This window comes from Hylaeus volcanicus, chromosome 6, assembly GCF_026283585.1.
Source record: "Hylaeus volcanicus isolate JK05 chromosome 6, UHH_iyHylVolc1.0_haploid, whole genome shotgun sequence".
In the NCBI taxonomy this organism is placed as follows: Eukaryota; Metazoa; Arthropoda; class Insecta; order Hymenoptera; family Colletidae; genus Hylaeus; species Hylaeus volcanicus.
The window spans coordinates 17,113,688-17,139,146 of NC_071981.1; the positions used below are offsets into that span (position 1 = coordinate 17,113,688).

General features: G+C 35.7%; 2 protein-coding genes across 5 annotated transcripts; both read left to right on the forward strand.

The window, feature by feature from the left end:
• The first annotated feature begins 165 nt into the window (after positions 1 to 165).
• Positions 166 to 8,988, forward strand: LOC128877834 (retinaldehyde-binding protein 1). The gene is made up of 5 exons (XM_054125426.1): positions 166 to 407; positions 6,370 to 6,710; positions 7,102 to 7,230; positions 7,980 to 8,214; positions 8,550 to 8,988. Exons 1-5 carry the CDS (start codon positions 284 to 286, stop codon positions 8,579 to 8,581), a joined length of 861 nt encoding a protein of 286 aa, XP_053981401.1. The 5' UTR covers positions 166 to 283; the 3' UTR covers positions 8,582 to 8,988.
• A 4,245-nt stretch (positions 8,989 to 13,233) lies between these two features.
• LOC128877830 (retinaldehyde-binding protein 1-like) lies at positions 13,234 to 25,398 on the forward strand. Of its 4 annotated transcripts, XM_054125417.1 has the most exons (9): positions 13,243 to 13,628; positions 15,606 to 15,663; positions 18,620 to 18,924; positions 21,173 to 21,264; positions 21,710 to 21,955; positions 22,495 to 22,689; positions 23,275 to 23,446; positions 24,670 to 24,765; positions 24,981 to 25,398. In XM_054125417.1, exons 3-8 carry the CDS (start codon positions 18,654 to 18,656, stop codon positions 24,708 to 24,710), a joined length of 1,017 nt encoding a protein of 338 aa, XP_053981392.1. In that variant the 5' UTR covers positions 13,243 to 13,628; positions 15,606 to 15,663; positions 18,620 to 18,653; the 3' UTR covers positions 24,711 to 24,765; positions 24,981 to 25,398. The 4 variants fall into 4 exon arrangements, with proteins under 4 accessions (XP_053981394.1, XP_053981395.1, XP_053981393.1 ...); XM_054125419.1 differs by having other exon boundaries at positions 13,234 to 13,628; positions 24,670 to 25,012; XM_054125420.1 differs by lacking the exon at positions 15,606 to 15,663 and having other exon boundaries at positions 13,239 to 13,628; positions 18,669 to 18,924.
• The last annotated feature ends 61 nt before the right edge of the window (positions 25,399 to 25,459 follow it).

Genomic DNA, 25,459 nt, shown 5'->3' on the forward strand with positions numbered 1-25,459 from the left:
CCGTTTCCTCGTTATCAGGTGACGCGACGCTTATGTGTCTCATCTTTCGGTGTTCACTGGCCAACACGAAATCGGCTGGCAGCCGCTGGATCGGCCCGCCACGACAACTGGACTTTGAGCGGTCAAAGATTGGTGCGAGATGGTGGACAAGAGGAGGCCTCCTTCTCCTCGTGCGGAGATATATCGGATCACAGATATATCGCGGTCGTCCTGACGCGAGGATCGTTTCGTCGCGCGACACGCAACCGAATCGCCACTTGGATTTGTTTCGCGAGCGCGGAGGATGTCGTTCGAGTTGAATCTACAACCACCGGGACCGGAAGCCAGGGCCGTGGCTGTGAAGGAACTCAGAGAGACCGAGGAGAACGTGAAGAAAGGACTTGCCGAGCTGAAGAAATACCTGGAGGGTGAGTTTCGTGTCGTTGAACTATAGAAATTAGAGTTGGAGCACCGTTTCAATGATACGAATGGTATCTCGGGAATTCGAAAAATATATTTCTCTCGATAACAATTTTGAGTAGATAATATGAGATAAACAATATTTCAAGGTAAACAAGTCACTTGGGGGCAATTTTTCTTGATTGTTTTCGAGCGATTTCGTTTATTTGTTTGTTAGACAAAATGTAATGCGGAGGAGTGAAGATCTATGAACTGCGAATGCTTGTGCAAAATTATATTTTCGTAAATACAGAAAAAGAATTGAAATTTAAATGGTTACATTTTTTTTTAGTTTGTCGACACGATGTACGTTTTCGAGTGATTTTATTTATTTGTCGTCCTCGTTGCTACTGTTACGTTAATATAACACGGGATTTGTGGAAGTGTAATGACTATACTGCGGATGTTTGCGCAAATACATATTTTTTTTTAGATACAGAGCAAGAATTGAAATTGAAATAACTCTACAAAGTCAAGTAGACTTACTCATGTTTCGACTTGTCACAAATGCATAATCATCCGGAGTTTACTAATAGTAGACGCGAGATTTGAAGAAATAATGGAATAATTGCAAGTTGGTCAGGGATGGTAGTTGCTTCCAGATATAACGCAAATTATAATTCGTCTTATAATTGCGACGAAAGCATAGCAATTGGAGACAAGTCTTTGTTTTAGCTAGGAGGAGATATTGCAGAAACATTGTTAAGAATGAAATCAAATTTTAACTATCTACTACAACCAAGACTTGTTTTGGATTATACTTGCTCCGCTGTAATGATAGTGGGAATTATAATTTGTGATAAACACTGGCCGCAATTTTAGATATTTTTTGTTGTTGTATTGACGCACTACCAGATACCCTACCGATAGTGCATTTATTAACGAATCGTGGGGTATTATCAATGAAGAATTACTCAACTATCATTTGGAGTTATAAATTTGTTTGTATACTTGATTTCTACACTTGTGTGTATTGAATGTATTAGTTTCTTCTACCATTTCAATATTTCTTCAGACATATCATTTAGAAGAAAATTAGAATTGGCTGGGTTAAGAAACATTTATCTTTGTATAAATTTAACTCACTTCTAGCTAACCAGATTATTTCTATTTCTATTTTAAAATTAACTTGTAATTCATATCTAAGTACTCCATCTCTACTTTTATCCAAACATTATGCTTCATCGTTAAATGTTTTACTCTCTTATGAACAATGTAATCAAGAGTGCAGTTCAAATAAGTAAATTAGACAAAATTTCAAGAACGACTATTCGATTGTGTTGCACTCCTGATCGCTACAATCCAAATTTTATGCATCTATGGTGTATGCAAACGTGAAAAACGTATGCATAATTTATGCAAAATATATACTCATCTGCAAAAACTAATATTATTCTATTGATTTATGAAATATTTGTCTACACACGTTATTTAAGTGTTTCCAATATTAACATACGCCATAAATGCACATCATCTCTAAAATTGCATTAAAGATTGATGATTTTGCAATTAGGAACAAGCTATTATAAATTCACAACATATATATATATATAAATAAAAGCTTGCTTGATGCAACAAACTTATCATTTTAATTTGTATGCACGCAAGCTTATCTGTGAATATTTGAACTCGTATATTTCCTAGATATCTTCTTGCGAATATTGCGAACATCCTGTTTGCAATTAGCAATTACTATCTACTTTGTAATCCAAGAAAAGAGAACTATCAATCTGTACAGTTTGACTTAATTCAGCATAAAACAGAATTAAATTGAATTTGAATTCGATAATGTTTATCCGAATTTACTCACAAAATTTGTTCTTTAATGAAATAAAATGACACCGTTTGTAAAATTACAAAGTGTTGCGTAATAAAATGTTGAGGTCGAATTAAACATTTACCTACAATTTTCATTTAAATCTTTTACAATCTTTGTATTTTAAGAAGTTTTTTCAGAAAATTACATTTTTGTATTTCGCGAGAGTTAGTAGAATCTCCATAACGGATTTAAATTCTAAATTAGAATACTAAATTAGGTGAATTGAGATAGGGCAGGTACAAGAAATTACTCTTTAATATTGGATTTTAGATTAAGTAGTACAATTGTTTTATTTCAACGTTTCGAGTGTAGTTATTGACCTTGATATTAATTTACTCGTTTCACAACTCTTTTCATTGATTTGACAGTTTAATGTTCAAATACACATCCGCGGATGACTTGCAATGCACTCTTTTCAAATATCTAATACTTTATATCAAAAGATTAAAATTAAACTTTCTTAAATTAAATTTCTTTTGCAACTTCAAGCGTATCTATCGACGAATGACTTTACATTTTCAAAGAATGGATAAACAAATTTTTGTTGTTATAAAGGAATCTATTGAAGGGCATTCGAGATCAAATTAATCGACGATAAATCGCTAGAATCCATCGTTAATCCGTTTCGAGCTTTATCTTTGACGAACAAATGGACTGTTTAGACGTATCACTAATCAGTTTATCGTCTTCTAATTGTCCACCGTCTATTCTCAACTCGCGTAAACCGAATGAGTTTTGTTACTTGTTCGAGTATGTTTTTATTTTCATGTTTCGGCCCACGCTTTCGATAATTAATCTCGTTTCCAACACGACGAGCGATATCAACATCGCCCAACGAGGAACGTTCGAGAGATCACGTTTAAATTCGAAACATTTAGGAAGATTCTATTGTTTGAATTTCCAGAACATTTTTAGAACGTTTCTTGGACGAAACGCAAAGTAAATTATTATCGATTGTGATTATGAATTATCTATCTAACTATTCCTGAAGAGCACTTCAAATGAGATCGAAGTGCAGAATTAATAAGTATTATCCATAGAATAAACATTTGGTATACGAAATTCAATTTGATTCTACAAGCAATAGAAAGAGGGACCTAGTAGAAAATTATCGAACGAGTAAAATAAAAATTGTTGGACAGGGAAGAGTGACGGATGAACCTGTCATGCTTCTTTTTAAGAGACAAGTTCACTGGAATTAACATGATTGAAAAAATACTCGGTTTCCGGGATAAACAAGATTAACACGGGGCAAGGTCGATGCCCGTACGTGTTGTCGTTTACATATTTTATTTGTTAATTATCTTTTTCTATTAATTATTGATAAGAGTGGTACATTATTATAGTCATATTAAGCATTTAAATTAATTACTAGCCATTCGGTAGAGGTTATCGATTTTTGTGTTTTGATATGGATACATGAAAGTCTTCCTATAGCAAGTCGTACTGTTACTAAAACCTAATTTCAAGATGGTCAGAGAATTCAAACGTCGATATAATTATCGAAATGCTGGGAGCATTGATCTGTGACATGGGTGCATCAGAATCTAAAGTTAGGGTCACGCTCGTTTGTTCGATAACGGTTATCGCGGCAGCGAACTCGACTTTTCATTTCTTGCGTTACGATATGTCGAAGCTCCTGTTCTCCTCGTGGAGCCGTTTTCGTAGGCGTGGAGAATCCGTAAACGCTTAGAAACGATCAAGAATCGATGATAAGCCGATCGATCTCGAATCCATGCGCGAGAAGGCTCACGTACCTTGACACTACGCGACGACAAAACAGAACCAGAGTTCCGTACACTCGAGATAACGTTCTTAGTGCATCACTGTGGATTCATGTTCGACGCCGATAATGCTGGGAACAATGTTTATAACGTCCATAACGAACGACAAAGAGTCACAACTGGGTTGCGTTGTTTTAGAATCATTCTTGGAAGAATTTTAGGGGGTCCATAGAAAGAAGAGTTGATTTCTGTGATTACGATTAGATGATCTATTTCCTTTCGTATGAAAAGGAAACCTACATTTTCTTTCGTATGAAAGGTAATCAGTCAATGCCTTTTTTAGTACGAATAAAATGAATAGTCCTTGAAGATGTTACTTGTGAATGTTACCGTGGATACATTGATCAACAAATTTTCAACTGGATTTAACTGGAATCTTCTAAACACAGTTCGCTAAACATACAATACAATAATAGATAATATAATTGTATGAAAGTCGTAAGAAACGTACGTAACAAAGAATATTGCGTTCTTAGGACGATTTCAATATGAAAACGACGCAGTTGAGGGGTACATTGTTCTCAGCAATGTATTCAGAAGACTTCGGGCACAGAATCAATGATTCACAGAGCTCTGCATATTTTGTTGACGATCTTTCATATGTCTAACCAATGTTTACTCTGATAACTCCATCCAACAATGGAGGAACCTTGCGACACACCGCGATTCCCAGTCCTTTTTCGGTGTTTTCCTCTGGTTTTGTGCTTCAACTCAAGGTTCACTTATTCGAAAGTGTCGTTGCTAACTTCGCCGGGCAAATAGAGATCGTAGCAATTTCCTTAACGAGGATCACGGAGACAATTTCCTACGGAAGACGATTCCTTGGTCGGCACGCGAGGACAGGTCGATCTTCCGTGGCTGTCGTGGGCCGTGAAACGAAAGTCATTCAACATCGTGCACCGTTTCGGAATTCATAATCGTCGTCCTTAATTATGTCGCGGATTGAGTCGCGATTCAGAAGGAAACGACTTTTCGTATCGAAATGTTAGCGATAACTGGTTTTTTGAAATTCAATAAGATGGGAACTTTGATGATCGTATTCTTCGTATTTTCAATATTCTTTAGCATCCTTCTGTATCTTTTCAATACTTCTCGCTACTTTTTTATATTTTTCAACATTTTTCACGACTTTCACCAATTTTTGTTGTCTTAATTGAAATGTTTTAGCGTTGAATATGAAATATCGAGTGGGTTTCAAGCCTTAATCGCCTGATTAGCTTACTTGGGAATTTATTTTCAACAAGCATGGTTAAGTATCGCTATATTTTCCAAGAATTTTTCAATATTTCCTAATTTTAACAAACTTTGTTTCAGCGTGTCTCAATTGAAATGCTTCGATTCTCCATAGCCTCACGCCTGTATTCTGACATATAGCTAAAGTGGTCAATGTCGATTGGTTTCTGTGTCAGGAAAAGAGTACAAGTTCAAACTTTTTTGCATAGTTTACCTGTAACTTGATGCAAACAGAAGCATTGTTGCACATATAAATAAATTAGAATACGTTACATTCACCTCGAATGAGAAGATACGACTTCGCATGACACAATCTGAAACTTAAAGAGTAAAAAGCTTAAAAACTAATTAGATTAAATTACCAGTAATCGAGGGACTAACCAGTTGGAAAACTAGATAAAACTAAATATTCACTTTTTCTTCACGAATCTCTTGAATGATTTATATGAAATGTATGCTATTGGAAGTCAGTCAACATTATCATAATTTATCGGGAAAAATGAATACGCTGAGAATCGCGAGGTCTATATTGAAACATAGTTTAACCTTTCATGTAGAGCTCCGAGTTAACATTCGCACTTGGAATGTTTGCAATGTAAATGTGCACTTTATTATTCGGCCTAAACATAAAATATTAAATGGATGACAAGGCTTAATAGACTGCGTAGCTCGCCTGGAAGTTTATATTCAACAAGCACGATTAAACGTTAATACTACTTGTTTTTCACCTATCTTTTTCTGACCATCAATCAAACATAACCAAATGCAGTTAAAACAAAATTACTTTAATAGCAATTGTGCTATTGAACTTCATGTAGGCAAATGGACAATAAAGATCTCTGGTTTTTGTTTGTAGGAGCGCTTCGTCGATATTCTTCAATATTTTCCGACATTACTCAACATTTTTTAACATTTTTGAACATTCAATATTTTTCACCGCCTATTGACATTTATCAAAACGTATCAACGCTTATCTGCATTTATGAATGTGTCAACCTTCTTCAACTTTTCTTCACGTTTCCACCAGTTTTTGAATATTCATCAACGTTCGACTGTAGTATACATCTCTCTTTTAACTTACGTTTCTCTGATCAGAGGATGAGACCCTCTATTTCAAAACGGATGACGACTTCCTGATGATATTCCTGCGGCCAACGAAATTTTACGCGGAGAGCGCCTACAAGCTGATGAAGAGGGTCGCCGATTTCAAGGAGAAGAACGCAAGCCTGTTTCAAAATCTGATGCCAGCCGACGAAAAAGCAGCCATCGTCGAGAACAATGTCGTGAACGTCCTCAAGGGGACTGATCACAAAGGACGAAGGGTGCTCTTCGTTAATTGTGGGAGGACTTGGGACCCGTCTAAAGTCAGCGCCGATCAGATACTTCGATTATTTTACTTGGTCCACGATGTCGCGATGCTGGAACCGGAAACACAGGTAAGACGATCGGTTAACGCAGTATTTAGCAAACTTTTCGAAACACTGAATATTTAACATCAACGAAAGCGTCACGAATAGCTATTTTTATTAAATAAACCGAATTCTAGAAACGCGTAAATGAGAGTAAACAGTACCAGTCAATTTGTACGAATCAAGTGCGAATCACACGCTTCTGGAGAACAATCAAACTGGAGAACAAGAGATAACTTGACGACAGAATTGAATTATGTCTTTAAGAAAATTTACAATTGTCTTTGATTGCATAGTCAGTTCGTTTCTCTGTACATCCCCCACAAACGAAAAATATTATCTCTATCTATTTTTGTTTCTCGTTTCATGATAGTTGGCTCTAGAAAAACGTTGATTATATCGTGGAAAATGTTCACAGATACATGGAACCACCGTGATAATGGACTTCGACGGGCTAGCTATGAAGCAAGTGTTGGGATTCACACCATCCTTCAGCATGAAGCTCCTGACGTTCATCCAAGATGCTATACCTCTGCGACTTAAGGAGGTACGTAAGAATTTTGAAAGCGTTTCTTTCTAAATATTGCTTGAAGTACTTTTATTAAGAACAAACAGTTAACAAAAATTGCAAGTGTAAAATCTATTACTAAAGCAGTAAAATATGATTAACTTTTTATATGTATAAACAAGATTAGAGTTAAGCAGTTGCAAGCTACATAAATGTACACAAAGGTTTATGAAACGGTCTGATATTAGGAATAATTAAATTGTCATCAATAATTCAAATCATCGAGCAACAAACTTTCCTCTTGTCGTAACATTTGCATACCGCCAATTAGTCAACTATTATATTCTATAACACAAATTTGAATACAACTTGTTTCAATTTCTCGATGATACATAACGATTCCACCAGTTGCATTCGTAATAGTTTAATCACGATGCTTTATGGAAATCTTATTCCTCGGATTATAAAAGCAAATTTGAACGTGTTATAATGTTCCCACGATGACGGGGAAAACTATACGATGAAGGAAATACATGACAATACAAATTAGTATTAATTCTGATATTTTCCAATAGTCTAGATCAGGGCTTCTTAATCTATGGGTTGCGACCCCAAATGCCGTCGATGAACATGATTATACAAATGAAACAAACTAAATACGTTACTGTTTCTTATTTCTTGGATATTTTTTATTTATTTTCTTGATGTGAATCCTACAGCGCATGCATCTGTATAGTAATTGGTGTTCACCTACTTGACAAAGTAAATAAATAAATAAATCTCTCCAGGTTCACATCGTAAAGCAACCGTTCCTTTTCAACATGGTCTGGCAGATGTTCAAACCCTTCGTTCGCGAAAAGCTGAAGAAGCGTATGTTCTTCCACGGATCCAAAATGACGTCCCTTCACGCTCACATTCCACCCAGTCACCTGCCAAAGAACTATGCCGGTGATCTTCCGGAAATGGACTACACCAGTGCCGATTGGTACCCCACCCTGATCAAATACGAGGACAAGATTCAAGGTGAGAAAAGTATTTACGAAGTATTAAAAACGAGGAATGCGGTATGTACTTACACTCGTTGAATTTCGAACAGTTCGTACATAGCGGTATGTGTTCATAAATAGCTTTCTAAGCTGTAAACTGGTACACTTTGAAGTAGTAGTAAGATACTTTATTTCCACGACCGGATTATTTTTTACACAGCTTTATCGAGAATAAATAAAAATACAAATGGATTGCCTTATTATTTCTACGTAGGTTCCTTCAACAGTAATACATTTTCTTCGTCAGATAGGAAAGCTTTCTTTTGAGAAATACTAAAATGAATTATTCATTTACTTTTTACTTTTTTGCAGAATGGAATTCATACGGATATCGCAAGAAGTAATAGACTGAAAGAGTAAGATGACAAAGTTATACTTGAAACTACAAAGAAGATCTTCGCGTGATCGCACTCCGTCGTACAAAATACTTTAAGTGCTTCACTGATCAAATTGTGTGAACTTTTTAGCGTCTAATAACACAATTCGCCCACCCTTGTATATTTCCTATGGAATTGTAATTAATAGTATATATTTTTGTACAATTGTCTCTGTAAATTAAAAAATGCTTTCTCTTAGATCAAATTCGTGGCTCGTTGGGTACAAAATCCTCGTAAACGAGTCGCATTGAATTCGAAGTGTGAAAGTGTATTGTATCTTAGAAATGTGTATTGCTGAGTAGCCATGAATTATTTTCGTGTCAGATACTAGATTTAAAAGGAAATAAAAAACATGCAATTAATTATAATATACATATATTTTGTATTATTACATCAATTATTACTCTTTCTATTTTAAATACCAAACAAAACATCAAAAATAGCACACTAATCTGTTCGCATTTTTATAATTACAAGTAAGTGCGTTTTGCTTTGTTTAAATAATTATTAAAACGAAGATTCGCTAGAATAGTGTCTAATTCTGGCTTGTAACTGTTGCTATCGCATGGAATGAGGAGGTGAGGAACGAAGTGGAAGGGAAACAGGCTTTCCTTTCAAGGTGGAAGTGAAGTGGGGGTAACAGGGAAGAGATTAAATTATCGAAGGTCGGTCAGGGAGGTGAAACGTGAAGGAACAGGAAGAAGTAGAAAAAAACAGATACGGAAGGAAAGTGAAATATGAGGAACTGCTCAGGTGGAGTAGCTTAGGGTACAGGTAGAAGTAGATTGTGGAGGTAAATTTTGAGTTAGAAAAGGGAAAGAGGTGAGAATAAAATGAGAAGTGGAATAGGAGGGAAAGTGAAAAAGGACGCAACAAGATTAGAAAATAACTAGGATTCAACCAAAAGGTGGAATCATCGAATAAATGAACTAGAACCCAAAGGTGCGGAGGAGTCACGATTGTAGTAGTAGTAGAAGGAATAGACAAATATCAGGAAGGAACGGAGAGTGAGTGATACGTAAGAGGAAGTAGAATAGGTGGAAATGAACAGACGAGGCAACGCTGAGAAGAGTAACTGTAGCAGAGTAAAAGTAACAGTAGAAAGCGGCAAGGAAAGAGGAAAATCAGAAAGCTAATGGGCTGCGGAATTATTATTGAAGTGGATTCGTTGTCAGTGTTTCTCAAACTGTGGTCCATGGTTTTCAGAAAAAGAGCACAACCCGTAGAGGAATAAAAAAAAATCTCCCGTTTCGTTAAAATTATTTTCTCTTGAAAATTAAAGGGTAAGATTCATTGTAATACTATTCAACGCAAATAAATCCTTAATTTTTAATACCATTTCAATTACCACAAATGTATTGTAAATTATTAATTATTATTAAGTATGTATTAAATATATGCCAAAAAGAACCATGTGAGTCCATTTTTATGTTTACTTTTACGCGTTACTGCAGCAAACCTTATGGAAAATTCTAATTAAATAGTATGACATCTTATAGTTCTAACACGATATAAGTATAACCATGTAATTCTGTTTTATGAGTCCTACCACATATTATAATTTATAAATGGATTTCATAGAAAGAAGAGGTATGAGAAGCACTGGCTTAGACTAATGGCGGACGATAAAGTTGAAACTGCCAACCCTTTTTGATAGAGTATCGTAACTCGAATGCACGCGACAGCAGTTTGACCAGCTGTTATAGAATTAGCTACTACGTGACGACGCATGTCGGTCTCATGACAACAGTCTGTCAGCAATATGCCGACACAGGTTCCTGTCAACCTGTCACCAGGAACTATGCGAAGCGTAGGACATTCATTTAATGACATGGAAAATTGGGTACAATTATCGACTCTTCCATGTTTCACCGTCCTGCTACTCAATTTGATCGAATCAAAAATAATCATCCTTGTGTTACTGTTATGAATTTCCGGTAATAATTTAACATATATTATACGTTAACATAACTCTAGTGAAATTTCAAGTTAATGTTGGGTGATGTCCTCTAAAAAAATAAAAGTAATAAATGTTGTTTAGTACAATGACAGGAGAAATTATTTGAATACGTGATCTATGGATCGACGCGTAGAGCATTGAATCTGGACTGACTCGGCTGGATTTTGCATTTTTATTATCAGAACTTTTCATTTCCTTATAACCCCAATGTCCTAAGCACCAAACAATGTTCTGAAAAGATGCGAACGGAGCAAGTTTTCAAGTCGTTTAACTTTCACGCTTTAAATTGAACTTCACAGGCTTTCTTTCCGCCTGAACACGTCGCTTTCGCAATTGTAATCTCGTCGTAATCATATATACCACGCGCAATAGCACTGTTTCCGCGATTTACGTGACATAGTGACCCTTACTACATTAGAATTGTACTTGTGGGGTTGATTTAAAAGTGAAATGACGATATTTCAATGACCGTAATAAGATCAGGTATGTTAAATGCGTGTGACATTGCGTATACAATGCGTAGTGCGTGTACAACTATGTAATGTGTGCACGATGTGTAATTTATGTGCATTTTTCAAATGTTTGAATTGATGAATGTCTAAGTATTCGTTCCTTCTAATTTCGTCTCATGGCTACGACGTGTAAATTATATGTTGATAACTCTACGTTGACGATGAAAGTGTGATGTTAAAGTTTACGAAAGTCTATAAAGTAAATATTTAATTTAAGTTTCCTCTTATGTCTTTGACTGGATCGTTTAAGTTTATGAAGAATCCTGATAAATAATTCATAAATATCCCCTACAATCTATTGTCTTCACCGCGAGAAATTTCTAAATTTGAACTGATTCCTATTCAAGAATATGAATCATGCATAGCTATTACCTTTTAGTATGCAACAGTTTCAACTTTTATCTCCTTGGAAAATAATTCTTTATAAATCCTGGAATGAATTACTATTAAAAAAAGGGAAATAATTAAAATTCCATCAAATGTGTTTCCCGTGTTTACAAATCATTTTTCAAATGACGCAGAGCTTACTTAATAAATTCATTTAATGTATTAACAAAAATATAAATAAATAGAAATCCAATTCCGAATTCGATTTGATATAAACTATAATCCATACTATAATCCATAAAACGTTGTACAATGATGCTTTCGTTGAAACTGACAGCTGAAACGACGTTGAATCTCTTTGCCTTACACTCGCAAATCCTTTTACCGATTCGTAAATTCAATTTCAAATTCAATTCAATTTTCAAAGGGAAATTGAACCCTCGAGAAGGAATAATTTAAAAACCGGTGGCACATTGCGATCGAAGTTTTTCAAATTCTTACCCAACGAAACGCATCGGAGCAAGACAGAAATATTCCAATTAAAACTGCAGGAAGGTAGAAAGCGGAAGAAAAAGAAGTGGAAATTATGAAATTCCTGAAAGTAGGTGGACGGAAACGATTAACGCGCAAGCTCGATGTACCGAGGGACAAGTTCGAAGTGAAGACACTACCAAAATTGAATTTCAAATTTTGCTGGTTTTAACTTCGACGGTGTCAAAATTCGATACTCCAACAACACGCGAGAGTTTCGAATAACCTGACTCCGACTGCAATTGGAAAAGTGGAGGTGTAAGTGGAGGTGTAAGTGGAAGTGTAAGTTTGTATAATAGTAAAAAGTAGACGAGGCGGTTAAACGAAAGCTCTCGGCCATTTATATAACGCTCGAACACTTTCAAACTTGACCCAACTCATTGTAACGCGATTCGGTATGAAACGAGGACGTAAGAAACAGGGAGAGTGACAGTAACAGAGGAATTCGTAACATTGCATCACCGCAGTGACGTCCCGTGACTCAAATTTCGAAAACGGACAAACAAAGGACAGAGGAAAATTGAGAATTCTTAACTTAACTGAAGGCTAGTAAAAATAATAATATTGAAATTGATGCTTCTGTATTATATTGTTTACAATAATGTACGTTTCGACCTGCGGTATATGTCAATAACTTATTCGAATCAAATCTATTTTAAATAAATAAGTCAAGTAGACAATGTGTTCGAGTCTATTTTAAACAAATTCTTTAAATAAATATTCTGAATAAATTCTCAATATTTCAAATGACTAATTGAAACGACTACATCGAACCTATTATATATAAAATTTTATTCGATATTAAGCATATTTTCGACTCCAAATTTTTCACATCATGCACAGTTCACGAAATACCTACTTTTCCCCGTCAAATCGCACACAAAATAAAAAAATAAAAAAAAAACAACAAAACTGTCCTCGGCACAGGTACATCATAGTCTACTCCATTCCCGTCGAATCTACTCGGATCAAATGCTCGCCCAAGCATGAAAATTATTCCCCAAAGCACATTTTTCACGACACTCACTGGACCAAGGAATCATCACCATACAAGGTAGCACTAAAAACAAGATTGAATCGGGAGGCTACCGAGCAATCGCTACGAAATAGTGAAACGTGAAAATGCAGATGGGAGCAACAGGTCAACATCGGCTGTAATGTCCGACACTTGACACCAAGTGGCCACTTTGAAATTTAATTGCGGCCAGTCGTGACAAAGGATAACCTTCTGTGTTTCCTACTGTCACAAGCACGTCGAAGGTGGGAGACCTCTCGCTTTCCAACCGATTTCTGATACACCAGCACGAGGCAGTGTCTTCAGTCTTCACCGGTGTCCCGACTACGCTGGATCCTTTCCGCCATCGCATTCCGCGCTCGGTCGCATCGCTCTGCTTCGTCTCCCTCCAACGTTGGGGAAACTCGAGGACTCCGGTGATCGATAAGCCAGGTCCTACCGCGGTGATCAAGAATTTTCTCGCGTAGAAACCTCGTGAAATGACATCCAGCCGCACGAGTCGAGCATCCAGAACTGTGTGAGCGGTCCCACCTCGAAGAAGTAAATTTCCCAGCCGGCTCTGGGCAGAGCACGATTCTCGAAGAGCGTCGATTTAGTCCCAGGAGTATCATCTTGATCCCGTTACCTTGCTCCCAGGAGGTACGCGCACCAAGCTCCTGGTTTATTCAGGTACGCGATGCATTCTGTTCTTTCTACCTACCACCACGGTGCTTGACAATTAGCGGTTACACATGTTGGATCGTTTGTTACCAGCGCTGGGAAAAGTGTGCTTTGTTTATTAAACGGGAAATGGTCGATTTTTTTTTAATTAACGAGCGTAACTGCGGAAATGAAATGCCATTCGAGACGATGGTTGTCGAGGGTGAATTGTTCTAGTTGTTTTCATTTGTTGTTGGTGACTTGGAGATTTGTGTTTACCGTGATATTTAGGCAACAATAATTGAAGATATTTCATGTTTTGTATGAAACGATTATTTTTGAAATTAAATGGATTAATTCTTAGAACTGTTACATTTTAAAAAGCAGAAATATATCATTTCTTTTCTTGAATACTCTCATTGTCAAGATTAAATTTCAGTCTGTCAAAGTAAAAAAATTTTACTTCCTGAAATTTCGTTATCTATTTAAAGTATTACTTTTACTGTTCAGGATCTATTGTTTAAAATACTACCCTGAAACATCTTTTCTTTAAATTATTCCAGCTCTGTTAATCACACCTTTTTATCAATTTGAAATCATCTTGTATATCAAAGTACTTATCATGTTAAAGATTATATTTTTATATAAATTTGGCATTTCTTAATAATGGTGAAGGAAACTTTGTGTATCAAACAGAACAGAATAATGTTGAATAATGTTTTCCTGGTATAGATCAGTATGATACTGAAATGCAGATCGACTGCTTTTGTGTGCAATGTTTTCGATATGTGCTCATAGTGTTTTTGCAATCGATGCTTAAAATAACGTTGTTGCAATCCTGTGAAATATATGATTACATAAAGACCAGTGGAAAAGGAAAACCAGACATTAAACAGAAGAAAATAATTACTAGTGTGTCAAACAGGTTACTCGAACATTCTGTGTAATGAAAATATATCAATGTCAAGTATGGTTTGGCGGGGAAATAACAAAGAATCGAATTCCAGCACTGATAAGAAGAAAATGAGATATACTTCGCGTCGAAAATTATGAATAAAATACAGGGATCTTAGTGGAAAACACCGTAGATTAAAATGAAATCATTCTTCTGTGTTGTGGATGAATTAAAAACCCCTAAAAGAAAAAGCAGACTCAGAATTAAAAAAGAAACTCTTATAAAAGAGGAACATTTTTTACGGAATACTTACTGCGCAATGGTTTGTTGACCAAGCATCATAATTGTTGTCAACTATTCGTGTATTAAATAACATTTATTCAATGAAAAAGAAAAATTAAATAGTTTCAGCAAAATTATCTTGGCACAAAGGATTAACAACGAATCTATGTTAATTTGTAATTTTGTTAATTTGTAAACTCTTTGGTCGACTTTCATTGATTTTTCAAACTCAATCAAATGTTTATCGTAAACGATAAATTTGAAAAAGCTTCGAAACTGAAATAAAGACGTATCATTGATACGAATCGATCTCGAAGTGGAGTTTATTTGTAATCACTGCCTGTACAGACTAATTGATGTTCAGTTTAATTATCTTATCGAGTAGGGAGCTGCTGGATTAGTGTGCGTCGATATGAAACATAAATAGATATTGCAGAGGATGTACTTTGCACGATACTGCGCTTTGTTCAACTCACTTTCCCTTTATAGATTAAAAACTCACTGTCAGAGACACTGTTTTGATAATTGTGTGTAATTTACGTGACATTTAAAATGTGTGTCGAACAAAAGATTTGATATATCTTTCATAGTATTATGCATTGTTCATACCGTTGAAAAATGGTGACGATCATTCAAGCATTCGTTTCACGCTTATTTTTGTTTACGTTGTGAGTTTGTTTACGTTTAACCCTTTATTTTCGTCAATTTTCCTTTGTAATTGAGTTCTTGGATAGTTTATTTGTAACTAATAATGTTTCCAAGTTCATCTGTTTATTTCAAAGTTTATTTCAAAGTCCAGTAATTCATTGGCTGAATTTGTATTATTTAAGGTTTGATCTGAATGAGCCATAAATACCAATAATACAATCGGTCCGAACGTCGTTCTTTGTAAGTATCAATAACTTGATTTTCCTTCGATGCTCCAAATGCAATTTTTTCCTGCTCATATCGACGAAAATTACTACTTTAATTAGGACGTCCCAGTTAATTTGCTTGTTTAATAATCAGCAAAATAAAGTACATATTTCAAAATACTTTTTCGTTAATCATCCTTAAAATTCGCGTTAGTCATTGCGAATAATAACCCGTGTCGATATTTGGATACGAATAACATGTGAATCATCATTTCGAGAAAAGGAACTCCAGTTTCAGGAAATTCCACTTTCCCAACTGTAAGATTTCAAAATTTTACTTTCACTCGTTCCACGTACGACGAGCTTTGACTTTTCAGGGAAAGTTGTCTTTCTCGATCTTCCCAGCATAATTGCAAGAAATAAAGTTTCTGAGAAATTCAGTTCATAGTTTAAATTCGAGTCTCATACGAAGATTTAAACGAGACGACCGAAAATTGTGCAAATTAGGCGACAAAACAATGTTTACGTATACCAAACAGACTCGTGTAAATATCAGACTCGATGTTTATAGTGGCTCTGTAAATACTCTGACGTCAAATTTTCTTCAATGGTTTCCTAATTCGGAGGAATACGGCACGCTTTTCAAAATTATGCTGCATCAGCACAAACACGTCGAGTTTATGAACGAGAGGACAGAAATAACAGAGGATCACAAAAATAATAAAGATCGTCTATATAGTCCTCGATCAAAGTTCGTTTTCATTTGATAATATCCAAGTGTTAGGTCCAAAGGACGAATTCAGAAAGTAGCTACATTTAGTTAACGATTTGATTTTCATAATTTAGCTGGTTCCATTACTTAAAATTTAGTTTATAAATACAATCCAAGCAATACAAACAGAAATAACAAAGGAGTTTCATCAATTTTATACGAAACATATCTCACTAAAAATTTGGAATATTGTTGGTAATTCCTGCAACGTTGCAAAATTAACTTATCCTCGTAACGATGCTATTCTACGTGCAAAAACAAAAGAAAAAATCTAAATATATAAATTTTGCTGTGCCCAACTGTGTACAATTTTTCGCTTCTTCGTTGAATTTTTACGTTTATTTATACGTATAATTATTAAAGAGTGGATCATAAAATGAATATAGCGCAAAGGCCTTCACAGCAGGAATTAACGAAAGAGATTAACTGACAATGGGTAAGTACATTATCGCGTTGACCGCACAGTTTTCGAATCATTAACCCGAGTTACCCACTATTAATTCCGCAAAGGTGTCCAAAATTCTATAATGCTAATGATCATTCACGCTACGTAGGATACATTTTGATTACACGAGATCTCACGTTGACCCTCGAGTTGAAGTAATGATGTAAGAATATCGCGTCGACGGCACCTTTCCTGAATTTCTAACTCGAGTCACCCGTTATTAGTTCTACAAACTTGACCGAAATACTATAAATGAAAGCAATAAAGATAACATATCTTCATTCAGAATTTACTCTAACTAAAAGGTGAATGAACAGAGGGAAAATATTTGACGAGTGTCATTATTTTCAAATTTAAGTTGGATTCACAGGAATAGTCTTCATTATTAATTTCATAAACGTGGCCAAAATACTATAAACGAAAATAATAACCTGATCAGCCCAATTCCAAGCACTCTTCAATTTATAGAAGTTGAATTCATGTAGACGAATTTTCCCCATCAGGTTGAAACAAGTTTATCCCCACCATTTCTTGGAACTGCGAGTCTTAATTACTCCAATTCAAAAACACTCTTTAATTCATGAAAGGTTTTTTCTTTCAAATCACTCGAATATTGACGAAGTATTTAGACAAATTTTGTCCATCAGATTGAAACAGGTTTATCTCCACCACTTTTTGAAACTACGTACCTTTCATTTGTTATTCAAATTTACAACTGAATAAGAATTTTGCCCATCTCCGCAGCTAAATCGTATCGAAGTCGAATCATCGTGAAACAGTTGCGAATCGCGTCAAACACGCGCCCTATTTATCATGGTTCAAAACCTCGTCGCGTCAATGTCACGGCGTTCTCCTAATCAGACCCCTTGTCCTGATCGAAATCTCTGAAAAACGAGGTAATATAACGTGTGAACATTGTAAACGTGTCGTTTAGTCATGTACAATAACACGAAGCACCAAACAACCAATCGCAAGCTTAACGTCGCACACAGCTGAGCTACTAAACGAATACGATCGCGATGGAAGAGGAAGATGTAGAGAGTACTAACCTCTTATCCGTCAACACGATTTTTGTGGTTTCGTTAGAATTTGAAGATATTTTGATAAAACTAAAGAACATTACACCGGTCTAAATCTTGTTCTCTTTTTATAGATTTCTGATGCGTTGAATTTAGATGGTTTTTCGTTCGTATTTATCGTGTTTCCTGGCTGAATCGTTTTATAGATTCTGGTTTGGTTAGGTATAGTATTAAAACTCGTTCTCGTATATTCCGTGTCCTAGTTAGATATAAATAACATTAAAATGAAGCCACAGATATTCTTAATCGGTTTACCTGAATTTCAATAGGGGGACCATATCGTAAATGTTCAATTGGAAGTTCGCTATAGACGACACGCGATTTTACTTTCAGCATAATAACCATTTTCTAAATGAAAAACGAAGTGCACTGTGCTGGGATGTAAAAATCAAGTGGAATTTTAGTTTCCGATTTAGGGAGACGATTCGTCGATACGGCCTTTCGAATAACGAAGAAACTCCTAATCGAATAAATCTGATTCGAAGAACGGTACAGATCTATTCGTGAATGACGAATAAGTTTTTCTCGAGTGAAATCATTATTCACAAACAAATTTCGAGGACTTATTTGTTATTCACCAATAAATTCTAGAAGGTTTATTCGTGATTGTTTACTCGTTATTCGAGGAAAAATTGCCAAACCTTATGATCGAAACTATCCATTAATGAAGGAACGAATTTTCGAAATTGTCAAGGTGGTGTAACCCCTGACTAGACAGGAAGCTGACGATGTATGTCCGACAGATAGAAGTCCTCCCTGGCAAACAGATGGCCAGACCTGTTAACGGTTCCTCCGCCATGGCGAGGGAAGAGGATCAGGACGCCGACGGGACGATCACGAAGTTGAGGGAGGTCCCCCAATTCAAGGTAGGCAATTTCATCTTGACGGTCGACTTCAACGACGGGGACGAGGAATATCAGGAGAAGGCCACAATGGAGCTGAGGGAAACGCCAGAAGTTGTTCAGCAGGCCTTGAAGGACATTAGGGAGATGCTTAAAGGTAACTGTCCTGTGGAACCTACTTGGAAGGGAGGGGATATAGCGCGAAGAATGACTTGGAGCTGCCACTGACCTGGCGGTTTCGACCTTCGTCGAGGTCATTCTTACATTAATCATTGCTTGTAACACAATTTTATACTTAGCGCGAGTTAGAATAAACAAACGTGAATAATATAATATTTAACGTGAACGAAATATTGGGAATATTCATCACGATCAATCATTGATTTCTATATTTCTTATTTTTGAGGTATTTGTGTAATTTGTTGTCCATGTTATCGTTAATCAAAGGATTAAGATTCGCAGATCGACATGTATGTAATCTTTCAATTCGTTTTGAAGACGTAAAGTCTGGAGGAAGAATTCCATCACAGAAGTTGTTAAGTGATTGAACGAAATTTAATTTACATGAGGGCAAAAACCTCGACGAATAAATGAATGAGTAATTCCAGTGGTTCGCTGATTAATTGCTGCTGCTAACTAATAACGCGATTCCTCGATACAAAAGTGTAAATGAAATTGCTGCAACGCTCGTCGTCGAGGCTACGCGCGTTCGCTTGCTTTAATGGAAATCGATTTATTTATTATTTCTCGCCGTTCTCGCAATTTCCATTCGTGGAATTTTCATTGGCGCCAAGTCGACTTCAATTAGACATATTTTTTCTCCGGCAAGCAAATTCCAACGAACGTGTTAACCGCATTCTGTTTAGCGAATGAAATATTGAAAATAAAAAATTAAATGTTCCGTTGTTTCATTTAGATTCGAGTTTCTATTCGTCGAGGAAAATCTGAAAATTGACTGTGAAACATTTCACTGCATAATTCAATCTTTAATTACTATTCAACGAGTGAAATATTGAAATTAAATGTGGAATAATTAATTTTATAATAAAGGTTTTAATCTATATACATCGAGCGAAATATTGAAATTAAATATGAAATATTTCATTGTATAATACAAAATTTTTATTTTTATCCGACGAGGCTATACAAGTGATAACATCTATATTTATTGAATAACAAAAATTAATATTGATCTAAGTTGGTATACAAGTAATCTTTTCGCCAATCAAATCAGAGAAAATTAAAACCTGATATGACACTTATCAGTTAGATTGAAAAAAGTCGTTAATCGGATAGCTGACTAAAAGAAGAAACGATTTTAGTTAAAAAAATTTCAAATTATTATTAAGGTTAACATTACAAATGTAACTTATGATTACTGTCTGTTTACGTTGTCAGAGCTCATTGTTTTGCAATGGAACGCAACTCCGTACTCATATTTTCCTCAGAAAATATTGAAAATTGAAAAGTTCTACGAGGCCTACAACTTTTATATTAATATCACACGTTCCAAACAAAATTCCCCGTAGTGTTTCATCTAGTTTTCATATCTACCACTATTCTTTAATTTTCCGAATATGAAAAGAAATTTGGTACTTCTACATTCTCTACTATCAATTAATTCACGGATGTACAAATAACGAAAAAATACCTTCTTCTTTGGAAGGTAAAATAAAATTCATGCACCAGAGAGTCAAAGAGTGTCTTCTACTAGTCGGCTAACTGTAGCCAACTGAATGGGAAAATCTCGCGCAATCAACGAGGAGGAAGTCGCTACAGTTACCGAGGGAACGCTATACTTTCTTACTCGTAGAATTTTGATTTTCATTAATCTTCTCATATGCGATCATAATTTCAATGATTACTTTTACGACAATTAAGACGTTTGCACTGACAGTAGAGAATGGAATTCGATTAACGATTCTGTGCTGTTTCAGTGCAACGACAGGATATGCGAATTCTCTTTCATGCTCAGAACCGGTCGGTCGAAAATGAAAGTTTCGCTTACTCGCGGAGTCTCTCGAGTTGCTTAAACAGGAACAAGTCTTAAAGTTTACACTCTTCAAAGCCATTTTCTCAGATCCACTTGTATTATCCAATTCCTTTTGAGAAAGAATGTAATGCTCGTAACGAAAATGATTTGTTGAGAAATAATTATTTTAGCTATGGTTAAAGACTTCACCCTTTGTGACATTGAATCGCCAGCATCAAGGATAAGTTTTGAAGTTCAATGTTGGCAATAGTCTGCAGAGACTGAGAATCGCCTTTCCGATCCAACTAATGACCGACGACTCGCAATAATTTATATGTTCCTGCTTGTCTCGAAATTACACAGTTTATCGTCAGTTACCTCTCATGCGTATAAACACCGTGAAGGTTCTGACCTTCTCAACTTCTGTTCTCAGACGAGGCCGATCTGATCCTTCCGGACGACGATGAATTTTTCCAGAAGTTCATGCGACCTTGCAAGTGGTACCCAAAAAGTTCCTTCGAACTGGTGAATAGATTTCTGTTTACACATTTCTCAAACAAAATTATTCTCCAATGAACAGATGTTAAGTTAGCGATCTCAACCAAGTTATTATTTAGTTTACGTATTGACTTTTCGGTTTAGAATTACAGAAATTAATAAATGTTAAAAGAAAACTTACTACAATTCATATATAAAAATATTTTTATCTTTCAAGCGAAAAATTTTCACCTCCTATTTTATATTAATTTTCAATAATTAATTTTTCAGAGATAAATAACTAAATTAATTGTTGTTGATATAAAAGTAGATAAATGATCTTGTTTAGTCAGATATGTGGAAACTTCTTTTATAACAAATTTATACTCTTCGACTTCTGACACTTTTAACACGAGTCAGTGATGTATAATGGTGTACACTGTACAGTGACGAAAAATGATTTTGAAATGTCTGGATTGTTTTCGTTCGACAGATGAAGAGGTTCTACAAATTCAGATTGAGTCATCCACGTTACTGCGAAAATTTAGTGCCAAGCAACGAGAAGAAGACGCTCTCCTCGGAAATACTGATCCCATTGCCAGAACGCACCTCGCACGGTTGCAGAGTACTTCTGATCAACGCTGGAAAAAAATGGAATCCGAAGGTCATCAACATCGACGAAATATTTCGAGCGATTATGCTGTCGCTGGACGCTGCCATGGCCGAACCGAAAACACAGGTTTGTAAAAGAAGAAATGAAGTATATAGGTTTGTAGAAAATTCAAAATTTTGACAAGTATCAAGAAATTTTTATTTCAGTAATGTCAAATAATAGTTTTCATATCTTTCTTTATATCTCTATAGAAGCATTATCATTGAATTGGCGAGGTCCTCCCGATGAAAATGAGTCCAAGCACGAATTCGTCTCGTCTACTTCAATTACAAATTACTGAAATCATTTCTAAATCAGTTTATGCTGCTTATAATTAAAAATTATTCAAATGTAGTCGTGTTTCCACTCATTTTCATCGGCGATAACCTTGCCAATTCATTGCCAACACTACCACAAAGATATAATGAAAATAAAATTGACATATACACATGAAATATACAAATGTTAGTTTTTATTAATGAATAAGCAAATATTGTGAGAAGTGACATCGTCATTCATATGAAATCTGTTACTTATGTAATCATGTTTCCATATTTGATTTATCAGTTAGCGAAATTGTTTTTACACGCAGTGCGCCATGTTTAATGCATACTTTATTCCCTCAGATCTCTGGCGTGCACGTAATTCTTAATATGGAAGGCTTCTCGCTAAGCCACGTCACGCAATTTACCCCGAGTTTCGCCGCAACGGTAACAGATTGGGTGCAAAGATGTTTGCCTTGTCGTCTTAAGGGCATCCACATAGTGAATCAGCCTTTTATATTCAACATGGTCTACGCTATTTTCAAACCTTTCCTTATGGTAGGCATTCGTGAAACTAGTTGACATTTTTATTACTCGTTACATTCTCGGAACGAGCGAAATCCTTATCTTTATAAACATTCACGTAACGAATCGAATAAAAATGACTGTTTATCCGTTTCTCGTTAAATATAAAGTAAACATGGATTCAGAAACTGAAATATTCCACGATGATCAAATCAAAATTTACACACTCGATCAAACTGTTTCACCGCAATACTGTTTTGTGTTTTTGTTGAATTTGTTCGTTTATAACAGTATATCGATAAACAGTTGACAAAATCTCGAATACAAATTTAATCGGTATTAAAAAAGTTACGTAAGAAGAAAACAATTTAGAATTTGTTGAAAAGAAAACAACGATTAAATTTACCAGTAACGAAACGATTCAAGCCGCATCTATGCTTCAATATTTTTCACGATTCGTCATTGATCGCGAAGCAAGGTGAAAGCAGCAGTCTAAATACACTAATTGGTCCTGTTAATTATTTACAGCACATGCTCGTTACACGTACCAGATATATAAAGTGAATTATTCCTCTCGATTGAGTCCATAGTAACAGGGAAAATGTTGATACTTTGCAGGAGAAAACGCGTAAAAGGATTATATTCCACGGCTCGGATAGGAAGTCATTGATTTCTCACCTGGGCACGAAACCTCTTCCCGTTCAGTTCGGCGGAGAGCTGGCCGTGCCAAATGTCCCGATTGGCGAGGGTATATGCGAGTACTTCTGCTGGTTCGAAGAAGATTTCGAAAGTAAGCTGTTCTTAGTTCCACTTTATTCCTTTAAAATTATTATTCGTGCTCTATGCAACGACCACAAGCAAACATTCTAAGTTATTCGTACTCTTACATTTAACTAGATATATATTTTACAGAGGATACTTCAATTTTTTGCACGAAAACTTACTTAATCTTGCGAAAGAAAATTTATTTAAACTTAAAATGGTGGAGAATTTCGTATTAAGTGTGCTGCGCGAGTATAAGTATTCTAAGCTTTGAAGAACTCTTTTAATTTTGTTTTACGTTCGCTCAGAGAACAACAGCTTCTCCTAGTCCGTAAAATCATTCTGTTCACAGTCACAATGGGTGTTTGGGGGATAATTTTTCTAGGAGGACATATAGTACGTCACAATTCTAATATTGACAAGGAATTGTTCGCCTCGACACGCAATCGTTTAATTTTCCTGAAAGGGTTCGCTCAACCGAGCCCTAATCAAACGATTCCCTGCGTTGGGGGGAGGGGGGCGATCGTTGCATCTGGAACTCGTGTTTTGCGTAATTAACAGATGTTGTTAGAAACGTGGCATCGTTGCGCAACCGGCTTACGTACAATTTTCCTCGATGGACAGCACAGAAAATGCTGATGTCGCTGCGACCGCAAAATATCGTTGACGAATTACGTCATAGCGAATAATTAACATCTCGAGAAAATTCATGGATCACGAACAAGTTCGAAACTTCGTTTTAGCACCGACGTATCCTCTAGGAATGACATCAAATTCAGTATACAAAATTTCGCGACAGATTACGTTAAGTTTAAAAGAAAATAAGTATATGTAAACAGTAGTATACCCAGAAAATTGCGTCTACTAAAGTGTGAGATATTTTTTTCAAGGATTTATATGGAAATATTAGTTAAGAAGTCCTTTAACATTTTCCAATTTGATGCTTCGTTACCGAGATGTAAATAATGGCGCGTATTTCAGTGTTGCTAATTTAAATTCCAGGCAGCAGAGAGCGCAGGCGCGGACTCAGGCGCGAACGCGGGACGCGCCTGCGCACAATAATCGCGCGTTTTATGAGAAATTGAAATTATTTTCTCCTTTTATTTTATGATTTCGAACAAATTCATTGCGATATAACCTAAAATATAATCTAGCTAGCCTCCCAGGCACTTTCTGCAACATTTAAAATATAGTAATTTTTGTTGAAATTCCATCAAGAGGTAGACTAAATTTCGCTTTACTGTTTTGCAGCTGCCAACAAGTTTGGATACATCAAGACAGAGACACGATAAAACAAATGGCGGCTCGACGTCAACCCGATGATCGTCGACACCGAAACACTTCGAGGTAACAATCTAAACGTACACGTTCGTTTCCAAAACGAAGAAAATCGAAAATTGTGTCGCTGATAAAGAGAACCCTCGGCACGAGCATCAGGATAGAAAAAAAAAAGAGAATCGAAAGCTCTGACTAGTTTTGTGATTCATTGTCAAAGATAGTGAAATCGAAGTGAAATCTGATGATGTTATGGTGCTTGCTATGTCTTCGTATTTTATGTTCAGGTTGCAATGACCATTTTGTCCGGAAAACAAGGGGAGAAGGATTTCTTGGTTCCAATTGATTACAGTGGAAGTGTACAAACCGAGAGAGTTTAGCGTTTATAATCGAAGTAATTAAGAAGTAATTTAAGAAGCTAGATGTAATTATTTTTGTTATCGATGAATGAGATATTAGTCACGTTACGTGCAATAAAGGGGTAGTTTTCCAATGAATTTGATAAGAATTGTCTATTGGATTCAGTGGAGACGTTCAATCCTGAATCTCGAATTTAAAAACGCGGTGGACGATTGTGTTATCGACAATTTAAACATATAACGCAATTGTTTAAGTCGTGCAAGACTTACAACAATATTAAAATATGTTAACGTATGAGTTGTTAGAATCATTGAAGATTCCAATAAAGAATAGTTCTAACCGTGATCTGAGTAGGTATAATTAATCACTGTCCTAGTATCACCGATTGTTGCAGCTAATTACTCAC